General features: G+C 40.7%; 1 protein-coding gene across 1 annotated transcript in view; it reads left to right on the plus strand.

Moving 5' to 3' along the window:
- The window catches only part of SLC25A12 (solute carrier family 25 member 12), a 51099-nt gene extending 30373 nt beyond the window's left edge, over positions 1 to 20726 (plus strand). Inside the window, exons 11-18 of the mRNA XM_087709114.1 lie at positions 2791 to 2949; positions 4172 to 4224; positions 4485 to 4565; positions 12385 to 12525; positions 15565 to 15703; positions 17113 to 17271; positions 18024 to 18114; positions 20111 to 20726. Of these exons, the coding sequence (XP_087565240.1) occupies positions 2791 to 2949; positions 4172 to 4224; positions 4485 to 4565; positions 12385 to 12525; positions 15565 to 15703; positions 17113 to 17271; positions 18024 to 18114; positions 20111 to 20300 (1013 nt within the window). The 3' untranslated portion in view covers positions 20301 to 20726. The remainder of the gene's footprint in view (positions 1 to 2790; positions 2950 to 4171; positions 4225 to 4484; positions 4566 to 12384; positions 12526 to 15564; positions 15704 to 17112; positions 17272 to 18023; positions 18115 to 20110) is intronic.
- The last annotated feature ends 216 nt before the right edge of the window (positions 20727 to 20942 follow it).

The following is a 20942-nucleotide window of genomic DNA, read 5'->3' on the forward strand; positions in this document are numbered from 1 at the left end:
ATAGCATTTAGACCAGTGGTTCCCAACCTTTTTATGGCCATGCCCCACCTAAGCATCTTTAAAATCCTGATGCCCCACCCCCTAACATATAATTCTTACTTTACTCAAAAAGTGAACTCTACTCACATGGAGGAAGCCTAACAGATCATTAGCTTGGTTTAAACAAGATTCAAATACCCCCATTAAAAATCAAATTGCCCCCTGTGGGGTGTGGGCCCCACATTGGGAATCACCAATTTAGACTTATATACTGCTTCATAGTGCTTTTACAGCCCTCTCTAAGCCATTTACAGTCAGCATATTGCTGATTAGGAGCTGGTTAAGATCAAACTCTAGAATGTGGAATACAGAGTTTGCCTAGCAATACTGCATTCCAACCAATGTGCCCCCAGGGCTCTAAAGAGAAGTCTGAATTGTTCTTTCTTTCGTTTTCTTTCTTTCAAATATATATATATATATATATATATATATATATATATATATATATATATATATATATATATATATATATATATATATATATATATATATATATATATCAGCACAAATACAACATACATACATACATACATACATACATACATACATACATACATACATACACATACACATACACATACACATGTATATATATATATATATATATATATATATATATATATATATATATATATATATATATATATATAATTTAAAAAAATAATAATTGAAGACTGTGGCTTTAGTAGATCTGGCTCCTGACTATTTTTGAAGCCAAACTTGAGGAATGACGTGAGGAATCTTCTCAGGTGCAGTTTCAGAGTCATTTTGCTGTGTTTGTTGTTGTTACAGCAAGGCCTGGGGAGAAATGGTCACTTAATTTGAAAATTCATTTGGGAACTAATTAATTAATTAATACTCTGATGGCTCCTCCATATTTAATACTGCAGAGGAAGTAAATTGACACATCTAAGAAGAAATGTGGAAGCCTGACGACATCCTAGGAACTTAGTGGCATCATTTCAATCCCCATTATAGGTACAAAAGCCACATGTGGAGGCCCCAAATCTTCAAAAAGAATCATTCATTCATTCATTCATTCATTCATTCATTCATTCATTCATTCATTCATTCATTCATTCATTCATTCATTCATTCATTCATCTTATATGCCACCCATCTCACTATCTGCAGTGATTCTGAGTGACTTACAAAGCAGAGGCGGGTTTCTGCCGGTTCACCCCAGATCGGGTGAACCGGTAGTGGCGGCAGCAGAAGGCTCCGCCCACCTGGCTGGACACTTCTATGCATGCGCAGAAATGTTGCGCGAGCACGAGAAAGCAAACTGGTAGTAAAATAAATTGAAACCCACCACTATTGCAGAGTCATAAAAATCATAAATATAAAAGTATTAAAATTAACAACAATTAAATTAAAATTAAAGATCAAAAACATGAATGATATGGGCAAGGACTTTTATCTATCACTCGACCAATCCTTTCCAGCAAAAAAACATTGTCAGTTGGGGTCCCAAGCCATCTTGGAAGCCAGGTTTTAAGGGCTCTCCTGAAGGCCAAAAGGGTGATTGTGGATCTCACCTCCAGTGACAAGACGTTCCAGATTTGGGGTACTTGTTCAAAAAGTACAAAGGCAGTCACCTCTTAAACTTTGCCTTCAGTTCAAACATATCTGACTCTCAGAGAATGCCTGCAGTTTTGTTGGCAAGTTTTTTCTTCGGAAGTGGTTTGCCATCGCCTCATTGGGAGACAGTGATTGGCCCAAGGTCAGCCAGTTGGCTTTGTGCCTAGGATGGGAGTAGAACTGATGGTCTCCTGGTTTCTAGACTGATGTCTTAACTATTATGCCAAACTGGCTCTCTAATTTGTTAGAAAATGAGAAATGCGGTCAAAGACCTATCTTTCTTCAGCAAGTAAAGCCAGAGTTTCCATCTGCTGTTCCCTCCCACTTTTTCCTTTTATATTTGTGTTAGTAAAAGCAAACAATCAAAACTCATTAAGGGTAGCAAATATATGCATTACAGTGATTTTAAAAAAAAACTAAGGGGAAAAAGCAGAAATAGAAAGAAAAAGGGGATCCATATAATATTAATATCAAATGACTTCCATGTGACCTGAGAATTTCCCCCCAAAATAGAAATGTCTCCATACAAAATTAGAAGATTGAAGCAAGTTCATTCCTCGGCCATGCCACAGGTTTAATTTGGTCTGAGATATGGCACCTGAACCTCATTTTAATGCCAGATCTCAGAAGCAACATGAAATAGAAAATGTGAATATTTACCCTGAATCTAAACTGTTTAGGGTTATAGTTCAGAAGCAGATTTCAGAAACAGCCATTTCACTTTCTACTCTCCTAAACCTTCCTTGCTTTTTCCTCCTTGGGTTTCCTTCTTGCTTCAGAAGAACTTCCCATAACTTGGTGCTCTCCAGAGATGTCTGGGGTGATGGGATTTGTAGTATTAAAGAACTAGACACTAGGTGGAGAAAGGAGAAAGGCTGGCATGATTACAGTCACCTAAGGTCGTAGGTGAATATCAGCAGGTTCTGACAGGTTCTGGAGAACCGGTAGTGGAAATTTTGAGGAGTTCGGAGAACCGGCAAATACCACCTCTGGCTGGCCCCAGAATGGGGTGGAATGGAGATTTTGCAGTAATCTTCCCCTGCCACGCCCACCAAGCCATGCCCACAGAACCAGTAGTAAAAAAATTGAATTTCAACACTGGCTAGGACCTATTTTTGTGGGTGTGCACAATGAGAAATCAGAATGTCCTTTTTTGCTTGTTCTTCTCAGCTGTGGGAGCTACCGCTGTGTATCCTATTGACTTGGTAAAGACTCGCATGCAGAACCAGCGCTCCACTGGCTCGGTGGTAGGAGAGCTGATGTACAAAAACAGTTTCGATTGTTTTAAGAAGGTTTTGCGCTATGAGGGTTTTTTTGGCCTTTACAGAGGTAAGGAAGCAATGGGCGAGTTTCAAATTTGTCTGCAGGGGATTTGAAGGGCATCATTGAAATGGAGCAATCACACCTATTTTAATGGGATTGGGCCTTTGGCAAAGATTGCAAAACACTGAGCTGCTTTATCATTAGGATACATCCTCATCACCAAATAACTATAGAAACTGATTTGTGAGTGGGGGGAACATGAGTAACATATCTTTTTTTCTTTGGCCTGGTGTCCTCTTGTAAACAGTTCCTTTTTTGTAAAGTGCACATTGTAGAATGTTAGTCTCTGGTAGCCAAAATAATCGAATGGAATCTGGCCCTACCTTTTCAGACTAGCCCATTTTATTAAAAGGCAATTTTTCAGATGCCCTCTCAAATGATGACATGAACTCATGAAAACCTTCTACCTTTTAATATATTGTATTGGTCTGAAAGGCTACTGTAGCAAACATGCAGCGTCTCAAAAACCTAATAGGTTTTCCTCATGGAAGATGCTTCCCGTCTCTTCCTGTTTACTACATGGTCACAGTATCTGCAAAACCTTGAGTGGTTCAGTGGACCGATCTCCTTAGTAGTAGAAGAGGCTAGGGAAGATTACGGTAGAAAGAAGGAATTGTCCCAAATTGGACAAAATAACTTGATGTTTAGCAGATCTTTGCTGGTTTGGAGCTTTCCCAATCCTCCCACCCCCATTGTTCAGGGTAGCAAAGGGATACCAGGGATTGTATAATGACTTCTGGTTCCCGGAATTCAAGCCCCACCATTGTTATCTGGTAAATTAGTAACATGAGAGGACTTTTGTTGTGTTATTTCCGAGTCAAAAAAAAAAGAAGTCATAATTTGATGGGAATGAATGAAGTCTCCAAAAGATTGATTGCCAATTGATCAAATTAACAAGGAGTCTTTTTCTGTTGAAAAGAGCATTGTAATGTATGTGGAGAATATGTTGCAAGAAGAGTTTGGAAATCCTGGGGGGAAGGAAGTGTAGTTGATTTCAGCAGGAACTGATACATCATCAGACTGCCTACCTACAAACAACAGACTTGCCAGATGTACTACAGTGAGAATTTTTTCTTAAAAAAAGTTATGTCAACATATTTGTGAAGATAATTGTCCATGGAAGTTCTTCATATGGAAGTGAATGGATTAATTGAAAACCCAAACATTTGTGCTGTCTATGTATGTCTAGGTACAATGATTGTGATAAATCTTTTTTTTATTTATACAGGGTTACTTCCACAGCTCATTGGTGTTGCTCCAGAAAAAGCCATAAAGCTTACAGTAAGTCTGTTAAAGAGCAAACAAATTCCTTTCCCCTTTTTCTTTTAGAAAGATTTATGCTACATATATGCATTCATTCAGAAATTTAATTCATTGGGGTTTACACCTCTGCAATACACATGCACATAGTCCCCAAATATTGTAATCTATCTTTAAAAGGAATTGCTTTTGATTTTCAGGTCATCTTAATGTATTAAATTGAAAGTGAAAACTATGGGAAGCGGCGTAACAGTATAAAATGTATGTTTTTTTTTAATTAGGTCAATGACTTTGTCAGAGATAAATTCACTCAGAAAGATGGTTCCATCCCACTGTTTGCAGAGATCCTCGCAGGCAGCTGTGTAAGTACTAATGTTGTAGAAAGGATTCCGCTGTCTGCTCTCTGTTTGTATTGCAGTGACAGCTTAATACAGATATTAACTAAATCATGGGAAGAACTGCTAGAGTTTCAAGGTGAGAATGTGCCAATCAGCGTTTCCTATTGGTGCTACAATGATGCTTAAATAGGAGCCCTTGGAGAGTATTCAGAAGCTTTAACCAGTACAGAACGCAGCAGTGCGGGCAGTTACGTGTGCTCCTAGTATATATTATACCTCTGCTCTACAAGCCTCATGAGTTGCCAGTTTGCTTCTAGGTCCAATTCAAGGTGCTGATTTTAACTGTTAAAGTCCTTCATGGACAAGACTGTGTCATCTGAGGGATGCCTCCCTCAGACTGTATCATCCCGTGGTGGCGCAGTGGTTTGAATGCAGTTCTGCTGACTGCCGGCTAACTACAATTTGGCAGTTCAAATCTCACCAGGCTCAAGGTTGACCCATCCTTCCATCCTTCCGAGGTGGGTAAAATGAGCACCCAGATTGTTGGGGGCAAGAGGCTGACTCTGTAAACCGCTTTGAGAGGATTGTAAAGCACCGTGAAGCTGTATATAAGTCTAAGTGCTACTGCTATCCCATTAGATCCAGAAGAGAGACATGGTGCAGATATCATCTGTCAAGGACCTTGTTTTGATGGGTCCCAGATGGTGGACCTTCTTTGCTATGGCACCAGACATTAGATGGGCTCCATCCCTTTTAATGTCCTGGATGTCCCCTCAAGACCTGGTTAGGCTATCAAGGGTCCCAGGAATCATAGATTGTTTAGTTGGGTCCATTATTGAGGTACCTAGATATACTCACCCTCCCTCTTCACATATTTTTAGTTTTAATCGTCTCCATTTTTAATTTTGATTTTTCTATTTTTAGTGTGTGTTTTTATATATGTGTTCTTTTTTACTTACTATTGTACACTGCCCAAAGTCACTTTTGAGATGGGCAGCTAAATAAATTTGATTAATACATAAATTTGATTAATACATAAATTTGATTACTACATAAATTTGACTAATACATAAATTTGATTAATACATAAATTTGATTAATAAATATGGGGTATGAATTATATCTGTATTTATGCAGCTTTTATTGCAGAAGGAAGATTAATCAAAGCAATTGTTCATATACATGTTTGGTTTCTGGGGTTTCTTTTCCCAATAAGAAATTGACAAGTTTTATTATCAATGAGGGACATATAGTATGCTGACTTTTATATCCTCTGGGTCTTTCCCACTCTCCCACTAAAATCTGGGTAGTTGAGAGAATCACAAAGATTGGAGATTTTTGTCTGAATATATCACCATTAAATCCCATGATTAATCCACAATTAAGACAAATTGGACAAATAATTAGGATCAAATCAGATTCTAGCTTGACCTGAACATTCTCCAACTTCTGGAGACATGTAATTAAAGCAGGTTTTCCAATGATTGGCAACTTGTAGACTATGCACATATAGACAAACACGTATGCATGATTTAAAATATAAAGCAATACCATTCTCCAAGTAGTTGGGGGAAAAGAATACAAATAGGCAGGTGCTGATATGGAGACTTTTATTTCTACAACCTACAACTGGTGGTTTTTTTTTGCGGGGGTGGGGGTGGTGAGCAATAATTTGTACCATAGCAATTAATGTGTAAATGAGAATGGTTTTATGGTGGCAAATTTCAAAAGGCACAGTTACCACAAAAGTGATTTTAAACTGAGAGAAATACAATAATACAAAATCAACATTAAAAACCTTGGCAATTTTCTTATGTTAATATTAACTTATTTGTAGTACATATCCTTTTCAGTAACAATATGGAATGAAAATATCTGTCTTCTCATAAACTGCTTTGGCTTGTTATCTAAACTTTGGATGAGAAAGCTGTTGACCTTTGCCAACTGTAAATTCAAGGAGGCAGCCTTGAAGTAACACTTGCTTTTTTGTTTTTCTTGATTATGAGTGGCAGTTCTATTGATACTTCAGTCTTTTAATTGTCCACTTGTAAATCTAAATTTGGGGAAAGGGAACAAACAAGCGGTCTTTCATTACTATGAGAGAATCTCATCTGTTCTGGAAGGCCCATTGAATGTCTCCATCATATACATCGGAATCCCTTCCATGCTGCAGATAAAAGTATTTCCAAGCTCAGCACATCTGCTAACCCTTTCCCCTTTGTAATTCTGCTCTAACAACTGGGTGCATTGCTGAGGGTAATGGGGGAAGGAAAGGTCTGCTGAGGTTGTGTGAAGAAATCTGCACAGTTAAAAGCAGTGCAATTTTTATGGAAATATATGCACATTTAAATTAGACTGGGTTCATATTAAAAAAAAACAGCTTAAAGATGTTTTCAGGTATGCATTCATTAGGATATTTCCCCCCCTGCTGTGACTTGTGTTCAGTCACAAATGTTAGCAATTTCATTTTTTGTAATGAAGTCTGATAATCAAGGCTCCTAACTTAATATCGTTTTGTACCACAATATGTTTCACACTTAGCAAAGCCTCCATTAAGCATGTTCTCCATTCCTTCTCCATAATTTGCCAACCTGGGAATGGATTGTAAATCCAGCAAAAAAAAATAATTAAGATGTTTCTTAGTTCTCTCTACCTTTAGCAGAAATGCTGAGCTTTGGATTACTTTTATCTGATTATGGCATCCTGTATGGCAAACATGAAGTAACTTCCCAGTTACCAGTTCAATGTTTTATCCTGGCACTCAAATGGCGGAAGTGAGAAGTCAAAAAGTTGTGATAGATAGACAGATAGATAGGCAGATAGATAGATAGATAGATACATACATAGATACATACATAGATACATAGATACCATGTCTTATTTTCTTTTGACCCCCAAAATAAGCACTTGTCCTTATTTTGGGGGGAGGTCTTGATATTTTTGAGGTGCAGGAGGTAGCAAGCGAGGTCACCTTATGGCTGCTGCTTTGTTGCAGTATTTTTGGGGAGGGCTTATTTTAGTGCATGCGCTCAAAAGCCCAATTGGGCTTATTATCCAGGGAGGTCTTATTTTCAGGGAAACAGGGTATATACATAGATAGAGACAGACAGATGATGATAGATAGACAGACAGACAGACAGACAGACAGACAGACAGACAGACAGACAGACAGACAGATAGATAGATAGATAGATAGATAGATAGATGTAGATAGGTAGGTAGGTAGGTTGGTAGGTTGGTAGGTAGTAGAAAGATTGATAGATGATAGATAGATAAGTACACAGACAAACAGATGGTGTGTGTGTATGTGTGTGTAGATGTGTGTGGCATGCTTGCTCTATAGCTGGTAATAGACAAGTAAAAATTTTGGCAGGGGGATCCTACTTTATATTTTAAAAATGCTGAGCTCTACAAGGATATATACCTATGTTTAGATGTGCAATATGCAGTTTATTTACTTATTCATAAAAGCATTAATTACCATATAACAGCAGCTCATGGGATAATTGCCAGTAAAAAAACCCACACACAGCTAAAATACACATAAGGTTATGTTGAATGGGTTCACCCCAGCTAAAATATAATTGGTTTAGCTCAATGGGTGAAGGGGCAGGCTAGGGGAAAAAAAATTTAAAACATTAAAAAAGGCTGATTTTTGAATTTCGGAAACCCTCCCAAGAGATGCAGGAGCTGCAAAGACTTTGCCTATTCCAAATAACTTGACTTTGTTCTGAAATGTTTCCTTGTCACTTTTTTTTTTTTACTCGAGCCTCTGAAAAAGAGAGAGGGACTCCAGGGCTTGGAGGAGGCAGTGGATGTAGCACCTAGAAGCCTTTGAAGGAAGTATCTACTTCCTGTGCAGGGAAAATACGTTAGCCTGGGATGATCTGGCCTGAACAGCAGCAGCAGCAGCAGCAGAGGAATAGCTGGGAACAGGCCCCCCCACTGTCCACCCTCCTGTCTCTTGTGGCTGGTGCCTCGGGGATGGAATTGGAAAGGGCAAGAGGTCTCCTGTTGCAAGGTCACTGGTGCGTTTCCTTCAGCCTCTGGCATGTGGAGAAGTGTCTATGGTGGATCTGGGGCGGCATCTCCTCTCGTAACCTTTGCCGTCAGCTCCAGTTCTTTGTTATTTGTTCCTCGCAGCGGAGACTTTATTTTTCACGACGTGGAGGTTAACTTAAGGAAGGCTGTGGATTGTTCCTATGCCTGAGTGGTATGAATAACCTCCATTCAGAATTGAGTTTGTCATGTGCAGCCTTAAACGCTGTCTGACAAGTTTAGGAGTTGCGTTTCGTGTGAAAATAGGGAGGCTTAGGCTAGGCGTGTGATGGAGAATGTCCCATTTGAAAAGGGCTGGTTTATTTCTGGAGTTATTTACTTCACACTTGCTTTCTATTACAGACCTCAAGCAGGGGCTATAGACTTCCTAGGCAGTTTTTAATTCAAGCATTGGCAGGAGCCATGCCTTATCATGCTGAGACCAATATGGCACATTATTCCACTGCCCATAGTGTGAATAATATAGACTAGCAACAGTTTAAATGGATGACGGTCTGTTTATGCAGGCCAGCTCTTATTCCTGCTTTTGACCAGGAGACACAGGGAGGGAAGAAAAATTATGGAATATTTTTAGGAAGGAAACGTAATTTAAAAAAAAAAAAACAAGAAAGAGGCAAAAATAAAACACAAAGCCAATAGGCAGGAATTTACAGGCCTCGCAGAATCAAATAAGGCTGTATTTGTTAAGTAAGAATTTTCAGCTCATTCATTTTATGTAACTAAGCATCTTGTTTTAAAAGCAACAAGTCATTGTTAAATTTTTTTAGTGTGTATGTGTGCGTATAAAAATATACATATAAATAAAAGAATGGCATTAATCAACAAAGATAAAAAATTACAGTAATTTCTGTCTGATCAGTGAAAGATCCGTATTGATCAGATCCTATTTCTACAAACATGCCATTTCCCCCCCCCCCCTCCACTCCAACAACCCTCAGTGTAAAGAAGTTGAGAAATGTTTCTACATGGTATTGGATCTGGGTACTTGAGAGACCGCCTACTGCCAATAACCTCCACTAGGCCGATACGATCCCATAGATTAGGCCTCCTCCGAATTCCATCAGCCGGCCAATGTCGGCTGGCAACTACCCGGAGGAGAGCCTTCTCGGTGGCTGCTCCGACCCTCTGGAACGAACTCCCCGTGGAGATTCGTACCCTCACCACCCTCCAGACCTTCTGCGTAGCCCTTAAGTCCTGGCTGTCCCGACAGGCCTGGGGCTAAAGATTTCAACCTCACTCGAATTGCATGACTGTTGTGTTTTTTAATGATGTATCATTTTTCATGTTTGTGACTTGTTTGTCCTCCCTCCCCTTGAGTTGTGAGCCGCCCTGAGTCCCCCCAGGGAAAAGGGCGGCATACAAATAAAGCATCTCTCTCTCTCTCTCTCTTTTCAATCAGAACAGAAAAAAATGCTAACTAATTGGGGCCGACTAGAGCACCACGCATGCTTTAAGCTGGTGAATACATTTAAGAAAACAACAAAGGGTTTTTATTGAAGTAGGTGGGGAGGTCCCATAATCTGTTCCATTTTGCCAGGAGTAAATCTTACCAAGGGAGAGCCCAAACGTACCCCATCCAGGTCTGTTTCTGTGCTTCTGGAGCAAAACTGTCACATTAAATCTTCCTGTGAAATTTGAAATGCAGCTTTGTGGATGCCTTGGCTTAAAATGCACAACTTAGGAGGGAATAGCTCATGCAGCAACATCTTGCGAGGGGTAATGCTCCTGCTCTACTAATGAAATATAAAAAAAAAAACTTGACAGCTGTTAAATTTGTGTCATGTCCAGACTAGAAAAAATTGTTAAAGTGTGTTTGTTTCTGTCTGTATCTACCCCTCCTCCCCACACATACAGACATTTCTGGTTTTTTTTATTGTAACAGATGTGGTGATGGAGATGCACCCATTATTCACTATTAAACAGTGAATTTTCAGGGGGAAATGGTAAAAAGCTTCACAGGCAAGCCTAAGAGCCATGCCACTTATTTAAAATAACAAAATGTCATCATGATTCTGCTCGTCATTAACTATCAAACGGGTTGGTTAGATACTGGGGGGGGGGGGAAGTCAAGCTATCCTTTTACCATCTTCATCTTCCATCTGTCATGACAACTACATGTCCTGGTTTCCTACCCAGGGGTTTCTGGACACCTACAGAAAAGGGAATACTGGTAGATCAGTTCTTCAGTGAAACCTGCTGTGACATCTTCTTCCATGCCATGGGTTGCAGAGAGTTGGGGAAACCTCCAGTGCAGTTTTGGAAAAAGGAAGTCCTCTCATGGATGATGTCTGTGAGAGAAATGGGTGGGTCTTAAATATGACAAATAAATACCCTGTTTCCCTGAAAATAAGCCCTCCCTGGATAATAAGCCAGTCAGGCTTTTGAACGCATGCGCTAAAATAAGCCATCCCATGAAAATCAGCCCTCCCCAAAAATATTCAACACAGCAGCAGCCGCCATGAGGTGACCATGCTCTCTGCCTCCTGCATCTCAAAAATAAGACCTCTCAAAAATAAGGCCAAGTAGGGGGTTTTTTTGCGGGGGGTGGGGTGTCAAAAGAAAATAAGACCCTGTCTTATTTTCAAGGAAACATGGTAAAACCATGTAAGATTTTGAAGCACTCTGTCAAGAATTGTGGTATGTCTTTGAGATGGTTTTGTGCCTGGCTCCAGAAGGACAGGAAGTTGACAGTGGACTATTTTGCAATGGTCCTGCAGAGTTAGGATGCAGTATTGCAAACTAACTCTACCCAAAGCTGGGAAGTTCGACCCTGACTGGCTCAAGATTGACTCAGCCTTCCATTCTTCTGAGATCAGTAAACTGAGGACCCAGATTGTAGGGGACAATGTATTGACATTGTAAACTCATTAAGGAGAGCGTTAAAACACTATGAAAGTGATATATAAGTCTAAGTGCTATTGCTATTCTCCCTTGTGGTGAGTGGTTTTAGCACAAAGGTGGCATACTGGAATATCAAAATCTCACTTAGTGATTATATGCTTGCTCAACACTGGTTGTGACTGCTTCTGCATCTTTGTTAAAATAGGTGGCAGCAAACTCCTCATTGGAATAGCTGGTAAGCTACATATCCAATGTTTCCACTCTTCCTCACTCCAGGGACTGAATATGGTCTGCATGTAGAGCCAGCATGAGGCTCTACAATGGCCCTACAATGGGTTTGACTTGCTACCTTTATTAAGCCTGTGACCCAGCCAATACCTGGCTGTTTTTATTCCCTGCCTTGGGCTTTTCTTCAGTATTCTACACCTTGCTGGCTGGGGAATTTTGGGAGCTAAAGCCCCCATGTCTTCAAATCAAATGGTCAAAATGGAGAAACACTGTTGCAGATGGAAAGAATCCCACTTGTACTAGTACAATTCATATTGTTTTAGTTACTGGTTGATTTAATTTATAATGCGGCGACCAATGTAGCTTTTGCAATTTTGTCAAACTTGTTGCATTATTGGTTTGGGGTAAATCATTTGGAATAACTAAATCATGTAAATGCTGCTGTTAAGTAATGGAACCAATTGTTTAAAATAAACACAGGCATCTGAGATGTAGATGGATTTTTTTTCCTTTCCTATTGGTCCTGCAAAATTACCCTGATCCTGAATTACAGACTCTCATTCGAGTTAACAAGGTGCATGGGATTCCTAGCCACTTCCTGATAGTGTATTTGACACAGTCGGTTGCATCTACAAGCACAGGCCTGGCAGCTTGGTCAGAAGTAGCAGACCTTGGGAAGAAGCTGATCTGAGCTGCCTTTCTTACGGTTTTGCAGGCAGGAGGTTCACAAGTCATCTTCACGAACCCACTGGAGATTGTCAAGATCCGCTTGCAAGTAGCAGGAGAAATCACCACTGGACCCAGAGTTAGCGCCCTCACCGTTCTGAAGGACTTGGGGCTTTTTGGACTGTATAAGGTACATCCTTTATTGGTTTTGCTTCTTCCCTCTCTTTATCATATATAGGCTTCCCAAGAGCATGAAGCAAACTCCTTTTTCCTGACAAAAACCTCTTTTATTGATTTACTGTGAATTCTGCTCGTTCACATCCAGCAAAGTCTTTCAAAGGAGGATTTACGGTCACAGACCTTATCTGGCTTGGAGAGCTGACAGGTTGATATCTGCAAAACTTGGCAAGGAGTCTCAGAGAGTCACGAACCAATTAAGCAAACTGATTGTCTCCTGCAAACTCCACTCCCCTTTAGCTCCTCTTTTATTTCCTCTGTGAGGGGCCATTCATCATCTGTTATTTACCCCTGTTCTTTAGTTGTACCCTTCAGTCTGGTAACTCTGATCATATGCACACTGGGAATAGGCTCCAGGTCTGACTCTGAGGGCAGCTGATAGCTGGCATAGGGCTCTGGCCCCCTCTCTGCCTCCGACACGGAGCCCTCATCAGAGCCTTCCCCAGACTCCAGGACTGGCCCATGTTCCCCCCCAACCTCCTCATTGTCCGAATCTACTGCCAGCTCCGCTGGCCACGGCGGGCCATAACACTATGCCAGGAAGGCTGTTGGAAGAAACAAACAATCTCCCCCTCCATCCCAAGGAAACTTTTATATGTGATGGGCTATAGGGGAATCTTTTCACATTTGAAAACATTCTCTTTCGGCACGGGAAGAATGGGAGAAAACAAATCCACTTGTACAGGGGATCCTTGACTTCCCACTGTTCCTTCAGCTACCCAGCTACTCTCTTCTATCCCCTGAGGCACCACATGCGCTAAATAACAACCACAAGGAAAACTGGGATTACATGGCCAGTTTGCTTAATGAGCACAATGCTATATGACCATAGCTCTGGGCTCAATTGTGATTGTAAGTTGAAGACTACCTCCAGGGGTGGATTGCTAATCCCGTTCCAACCGGTTCGGTTGGAACGGGGCCGGTGGCGTCCTCGTGCACGCGTGCAGTTCACGCATGTGTCTTAGCGCCTGTGCGATGCTCCAGCTGCTCGCGGAGACACGCACAGGCGCTGTATGTGCCATCCAGTTGCTCGTGGAGAATCGTGCAGGAGCTGTATGTGCCATGCGCCTGCGTGGAAGCGCAGAAGCCTTCAAAGACCGGTAAGGAGCGCGGGTGGGCCCTTCGCTGTTCCCGGAAGTTACTTACTTCCGGGTTCGCTGACCAACCGGTTTGCGGGGACCGCCGCGAACTGGTTAAAACCCACCCCTGGCTACCTCTATATTGGTGGCCAAAGCGTGTGTGGAAAGTCTCCTCCGCTTTATTCCATGGGCACTTTCTCCCAATGCTATAGGGATGAAATATGGCCGACCTGCTGGATATTGACACTGCTCTGCGGCTTTCCATTTCTGGTTGGGGAAGGAGGGAGGGAGGAAAGAAAGAAAGACTCTTCTTGCTTTTCTTTTATATTTGTTGTGCAGCCCCCAAATTATTTGAACATTTCTGTTATAGCTATGCTGTCTCTATTGTTGTATTCACAGCAGGCTCCTCTCTTTGTCTTAATATGACGACAGCAAAGTGGTAGTAGCATTTAGCAGGATTCAAATCTTTTAGGAGTTAAGTGGAGGGATTTGTCTAGAATGAATTAAAAAAAAATAGCCAGACCCAAGATGCCCTGCTCTTTAGAAAGATGCTAGGCAAGATTCTTTCCCTGCAGGTCCGCTTATTTCCATCATTGCAAATAAGAGGTAATGGAGCAAAAGCTATTCGTTTTCTTACACCAGGAGAGGTATCCCTTTACCCTTCGCCAGGGCAAAGGGCTAATATGTAAATTCAGCGGATAGTAGCAGCTATGGTGCTCTTATAAAATAGAATTTGTTGGTTCGATATAAAATAGAATCCCACGTTAGTACATGGCTTTGTGACGACAGCACAAGAATGTTGCACAGCCACTTCCCTTTCAACTTAAAATTCACGCAGAGACTATTTTTTTTCCTTAAGGGCAATTTCAAACAACATTTCACTGCAGTTTGCTTTTTTTTTTTAAGGAAAAGCATGTGAACAATGCCCTGTTTTACTTGCATGTTATCTGAAAGGAGGGTTGCAGAGATTGTCAGCCTGCTCCTTTCAATAAAGGAGAATATTTGTGGCTCAGGGTTGAAATGAGGGGTCCTTGGTGTTCTTGGAGCTTGTTTTCTTACAGACTTTTCATTGCCCAAACTAGGCTATATCATCACTATCCTAATGATGTTACCCAGTTTAGAGAATGAAATGTCTGCAAGAAAACAACCAAGCTCAGAGAGCACTAAGGACTCCTCACCCTACCACTTTCTTAATCTGAAATAATGGATTTTGAAGAGGAGAACTCCAATGGGTGTTGGCCTAAGCACCCCATAATTCCTGCTTTGAAGATCTTTCTCCCATCAGTTGAGTTTTGGATTTGGCTGTAGTGCATTAGAAGAATGATAGAGAATCAATGTACATGAATTGGATTTGAGGTGTGTGTGTGTGTGCATAATTGGAGGATCTCAAGTAGAGTTTTCATCCCAAATGTTCATGTGTCAAACCGAGGCAAACATGAATGAATGTGGCAAAAAGATGTAAGCTCCATCTGGTCCATATTGCCCTCCCAAAAAACCATTCTGGTTTTAGAATGGGATTGTTCTTCTCTCATGTTCTATTTCCATCCAACAAATGACCAAAGAGACCTGCCATCTCAGAATACCTTTAAAAACTCTTTTAGCTAGACAAGAAGGTCTTCCTGTTCCTTGCCTTGTTGTCTCAACACAATCTAAGCACAAAGCCTTTTCTTTGGTACCATCTTTGTATCTTAAGTTGTTTGGGACTTTCTTAGATCCACAGGGCTGAAGATCATCGAGCTGGTTTACTGGGTCACAAAAGCATTTTGCTCAACGCATTCTAGGCACTATAATAAATTGCACTTCCCACATCTCCATAGAAGAGGTGTGCCCTGTCCCCTTGTGAGCAGAGGCGGTGAGAATTTCTCCTGTATGCGTGACTGACTCCTTCGTTGTTTCTCTTTTTCACGTGACAGGGAGCCAAGGCCTGTTTTCTCCGAGACATTCCCTTTTCTGGCATCTATTTTCCTGTGTACGCTCATTGTAAACTGATGCTTGCAGATGAAAATGGTCACGTGGGAGGGTTTAATCTCCTTACAGCTGGCGCTATTGCAGGTAACTTTGTTGAGTAATTGGCAAAATAAGTCCACCCACCCACCCACCCCCATTTAAATTCTTAGCAACATTTAATATTCATTAGACCACGTAGAGGAAGCTAATATACTATTGTGTTTAACTTAATCCAAATTTGATCACCTTTATCCTTGGTGGGTGGTAGCCTAATTTTGATGATGGCTAATTACATTTGCATAATGTGGATAAACAGCTTAATGCAGCTCAGCAACATGTAGTCAAATTGGGTTGGCGGGTTGGCTGGGGCTCGCCCTTGGTTTCAAAGCTCTCCGCTTGGTTGACCATTTTTGAAGGCAGCAAGAATTAATTTATGCCCCTTTCCTAAGTTTTGGTGCAGAATTCTTAATTTTGGCAGGATATGCAAAGTGAAAGACCCAATTTAGGCAGTTTTCAATTCAGTTTTGGGAAGCTGGACTCATATTAGTTGGAAGGAGAAACTTTTAAAATATTTCTGTAAAAGAAGGAAGGAAATTCGTCCTTGTTCCTGGTGTGGAAAAAAATGACACTTATTGTCTATTTGAAGTTTCTCCCCTCCGTTCCACTGGCAGTTCTCATTTAGGCGCATTGCCACTCAGTTAGGAACAATATATTAAGCCAGTTCTTGTTGATCATGTGAGGTCCCCTAAGTTTCATATATGGTTACCTAGCAACCTCCTCCTCTCTAAGCCTGTGTGCATACAGCACTCAAACTGATTGAGAGCAAGCAAGGACTGACATTTGCTTGGAGGAATTGCTCTTTAGAATTGGCGCAATCTACTGTGTTGCTAGATTTGCAGTGAAAAATATTCAGAGTGGGGGTGAGGGAGGAGAAATGTGGCCCAAACATTTTGTAGGCTCATCCTTGTCCAATACAGTCCTTGACTTATGACCTCAATTGAGCCCAAATTTTCTGTTGCAAAGTGAGATATTTATTAAGTGTGTTTTGCCCCATTTTATTAAAAAAATTGCCACAATTGTTAAGTGAATCAGTGCGGGTGTTAAGTTAGCAACATGCTTGCGAAGTGAATCTGGGTTCTTTATTGATTTTGCTTGTCAGAAGGCCATATCATTCCGGGGCACTGCAACCGTCATGAGTCAGCTGTAGAGCACCTGAATCAAATGATCTTGGGAGTGCTGCAACGGTTGTAAATGTGAAAAACAGTCATTAGGTCACTTATTTCAATGTTGTAAGTTTGAACGGTCATTAAGTGACCTGTTGTAAGTCAAGGACTACCTGTACAGTGCTATTTAAAACCTGTCAGTGTTATTCAAAATTATGGGGAACTCCTCCTTTGTCACAGCTCTGAATGAAACCCTGAAGCTATTCTAAAACCTCTCCCGGAGGTATTTCTAGGCACTATTGCTCACTTTTGGTAGTACTGAGACTCAGCTGAAGTCCATTTCTCCCACAGGTGTGCCTGCGGCTTCTTTGGTGACTCCTGCTGATGTCATCAAGACAAGACTGCAAGTGGCTGCTCGTGCTGGTCAGACAACCTACAATGGAGTTATTGATTGCTTTGTGAAGATACTTCGGGAAGAAGGACCTTCTGCCTTTTGGAAGGGAGCTGCAGGCAAGAAAAGGATTTCACATCTTGACCAGTAGAGAAACGTCTACTAATAGTAGAGAAACGTATATGAATGAATGGTATTAAAATTGTGAGAGTGATGGATCCAGTCTTGCAGCTGTTTCCACCTCTGGCAACTTCAGAGCCATCTTCATATCTTTGAATGTACAGCCTCATTGGTGGGAATGAGGAAAACAAGATGACGAATTTGCAGGATAGATTTAGAGATTCTGGTTTTCACAGAACACCATAAAGAGATTTAGGTTAAAATTTGGCTTTAATTGTGCTTGAATGCTGGCCAATACGCATAGAAGCTGATTGATTACTACTGTTTTTATTAAGAGAGTTGAATGTCATTATTAATTAAGGCATTAATACATCTGCCTATCTCAGCAGAGGATTAAAACTCATAAAAAAAACAAAACAATAAAAACCTCATAAATAATAAAAATCTGATATTAATCCACACATACCAAGCAACAGAAGTAGAAATTGAAAGGACGAAAAACAATTCATGAAGTGGTTTATGGATATGGTGAAAGCAACTGCAGTTTCAAGTACCAAAAACTATGGAGGGGTATTTGTGAACAGTGGTCATGCAAACTAAATTTAACTTTCCTCCCCTCTCCTCTGTTATCTTTATTCTGCTTGTTATTTCTTGTTCTTTTTATGCTTTCCATAACAGTGGTCATGAAAGAGGGGAATAATGTTTTCGGTATATGTGTGTTACATTGAACTTTTTTTGTTTTTCCCAACAGCCCGAGTGTTCAGATCCTCACCCCAATTTGGTGTTACTTTAGTGACTTATGAACTTCTGCAGCGCTGGCTCTATGTGGATTTTGGAGGCATGTAAGTATAAGCGATCTTCTAAATTTTAAAGGATGTTGACATGTACCAGCTCATTACAACACTGATGCATCTCAGTAAATTGTCTAGTGTTTCTGCTTTTCTTTGTTTTTATAAGTACAGAAAATAATCAGGTTAATAATCTGATTCAAATAATCAATTTGAATCAGAGGGAGCTTTCCTATTCATAGAGAGCAGCACCTGTATCGAAGAGTATACAATTAAATGTTTCATGAAATGCTTTTATGAGCATGGTGCCATAGTACGGCAAACCAGCTAGTTAAAACAGGACTGGATTGGATAGAATTCCAAGTCAAAATTTGTCGACAATGGTTCTGTAGTGCCACAGAGTGAAGTACAACTGTAAAATGACAAAGGTTGAAGAACTTCCATCCCCAGATTTGATAATTGTCATAATGCTATTGGAAGTTAAATAGAATCTTTATAAATATGGATAAATAGTCAGGTAATAAATGAAGAACAGAGCAACAGTGTACTTTCGAATTACAGAAAATGGTTAAGGCTATTTACACCCAACACTAAACACACTCCCCCCCAAAAAAACAGCAGGATAGGCTACTGTATATAAACAGGGAGCAAACCCTATACTCACTTGCACTGATGATGTTATCTAGTTGGCTGTTGAAACATCTGCAAGCAAACAACCACGCTCAGAGAGCACCAAGGACTCCATAAAATGTTTTCATTCCTATTTCATGGAAAAAGGACATGAAATAAAAATTCCAGGCAGACTGATATTTTGTATGCAGCTTGTCTGCTGCAGAAAGGAAAATGAAATTGATCAGAGCTTGCTTATTTTATTCTTGCTGTTTTGCCTGGGTCAACCTCCGCAGCTTTAATGTAAACCAGGGGTAGTCAACCTTTTTATACCTACCGCCCACTTTTGTATCTCTGTTAGTAAAATTTTCTAACTGCCTCCCAGTTCCACAATAATGGTGATTTATAAAGTAGGGAGGTCAATTAAATTTTAAAAAAGGAAAGTGCTTCAGTATCGGACAAAACCTCTACCGCCCATCATGAAAGCTGGAACGCCCACAAGTGGGCGGTAGGGACCAGGTTGACTACCACTGATGTAAACCATCTGTTCAAAACAGTGCTTCAGGGAAAGAAGAAACACATACTGTATTTTTCAGGGTATAAGACGCACCTTTTTCTCTCAAAAAAGAGGCTGAAAATCTGGGTGCGTCTTATACACTGAATACAGCATTTTTTTTGCCTCCCGAAACCCTGCCCACTTCACCAAAATGGCCATGCATAGCCTGTAGAAGGCTTTCAAGAGAGCTCCTAGGGGCTGGGGAAGGCAGAGTGAAAAATGGGCCGTTTTTTTGCTCAATTTTGCCCCCCCCCCAAGCCCCCAGGAGTACTCTATAAGCCTCCTAAAGGCTATGCGTGCAATTTTTTTGACAAAAAATGGGACCGTTTTCATGAAAAACAGGCTGTTTTTTGCTCATTTTGGGGGGGGGGGCTACCCCCCAGGAGCACTCTGCAAGCCCCCCTAAAGGCTATTCATGCCTTTTTTTGAAGAAAAAAACAAAAACAGGTGTTTTGTGAAAAATGAGCCGTTTTGGGGAGGTTTGCAGAGTGCAAAAACTTTTTTTTTTAATTTGCCTTTTCAAAACCTTGGTGTGTCTTATACACCGTTGCATCTTATACTCTGAAAAATAAGGTAGTTTTAACATTTGGCCTGATCTTACATAGATTAGCGTGGCTATGAATTTCCTAAGGGATTCCCCCGGCCTGGATTTACTTACCTCAGATAAAATACACACCTGGCGAACAAGCCATAAGTGTAAAACTTAGTGACAAAAAAATCGATTCAAATTATTGGTTTTGGTGGTGTAAACCATGGCTATTGGGTTGTATATACTTGTGAGCCAAGCCACTCTTATAGTCAGTGAACTAGGAACAGAACATACTGTAATAGTTATACTAACAGTAGCTGAATGTGGCCAATGTTTGCTTGTTTCTCTCTTACTAGCAAGCCCGCCGGCTCCGAACCTCATCCCAAGTCTCGAATCTCAGGCCTGCCTCCTGTTAATCCTGATCACCTTGGTGGGTACCGGCTTGCCACAGCTACTTTTGCTGGAATTGAAAACAAATTTGGGCTTTCTCTTCCAAAATTTCGAGCAGTGAGTGCCACTCCTGTGCAAACCAAAGCAGCGGCTTGAATCCCGAGCTGACTTTTCCAGCAGACAAAAGCGGTCACAAAGGACAGTTCCGAGAACAGATCCTTGGCTCTCCAGCCAGCTGCATGACACTTTACTGAACGGAGACTGAATCATTGCTTCTTTCTATACAAAGATACAATTGTTGTTCACACATGGGAGATTGATTCGGGCTTTACGATCAAGCTATTGATTGTTTCTCCTCTTCTGATGGCTTGAATTAGTACACAGGGCTTGGCTTTGCACAGCTTGCACTCCATGTTACTGTACATATTGTACATCTTTGTACAGAGACATCATTACAGCATTGAAATTGCAGTTGCATTTCTAGAAACAGATATTGCAGTTCTAAATAGTTTGAAATGTACAGACTGTTTTGAAAGTGTTTTACTAAAAATCATGTGACAATAAAATGTATTTAAAACCAGAGCCTTTTCTTTGACACCAAATCTTTAAGAGACTAAGTTTTAAAGAAGGTAAAATTAACCTACCAACGTTACTGCTCAATAATATTCTAATACTCTGATGTTTAGGGAGTTTTTTTAGGAGTATGTGTACAATTTTTAAAAAGCCCAAAGAAGCTGAAGAGTTAGTAATCTCTCTGGTCACCCCATTATAGATGGAGGGGGGGGGGAATGAAGCATG

This window comes from Thamnophis sirtalis, unplaced genomic scaffold (assembly GCF_051295495.1).
Source record: "Thamnophis sirtalis isolate CommonGarterSnake01/CBP01778 unplaced genomic scaffold, rThaSir2_p1.2 scaffold_1, whole genome shotgun sequence".
NCBI classification, from domain to species: Eukaryota; Metazoa; Chordata; class Lepidosauria; order Squamata; family Natricidae; genus Thamnophis; species Thamnophis sirtalis.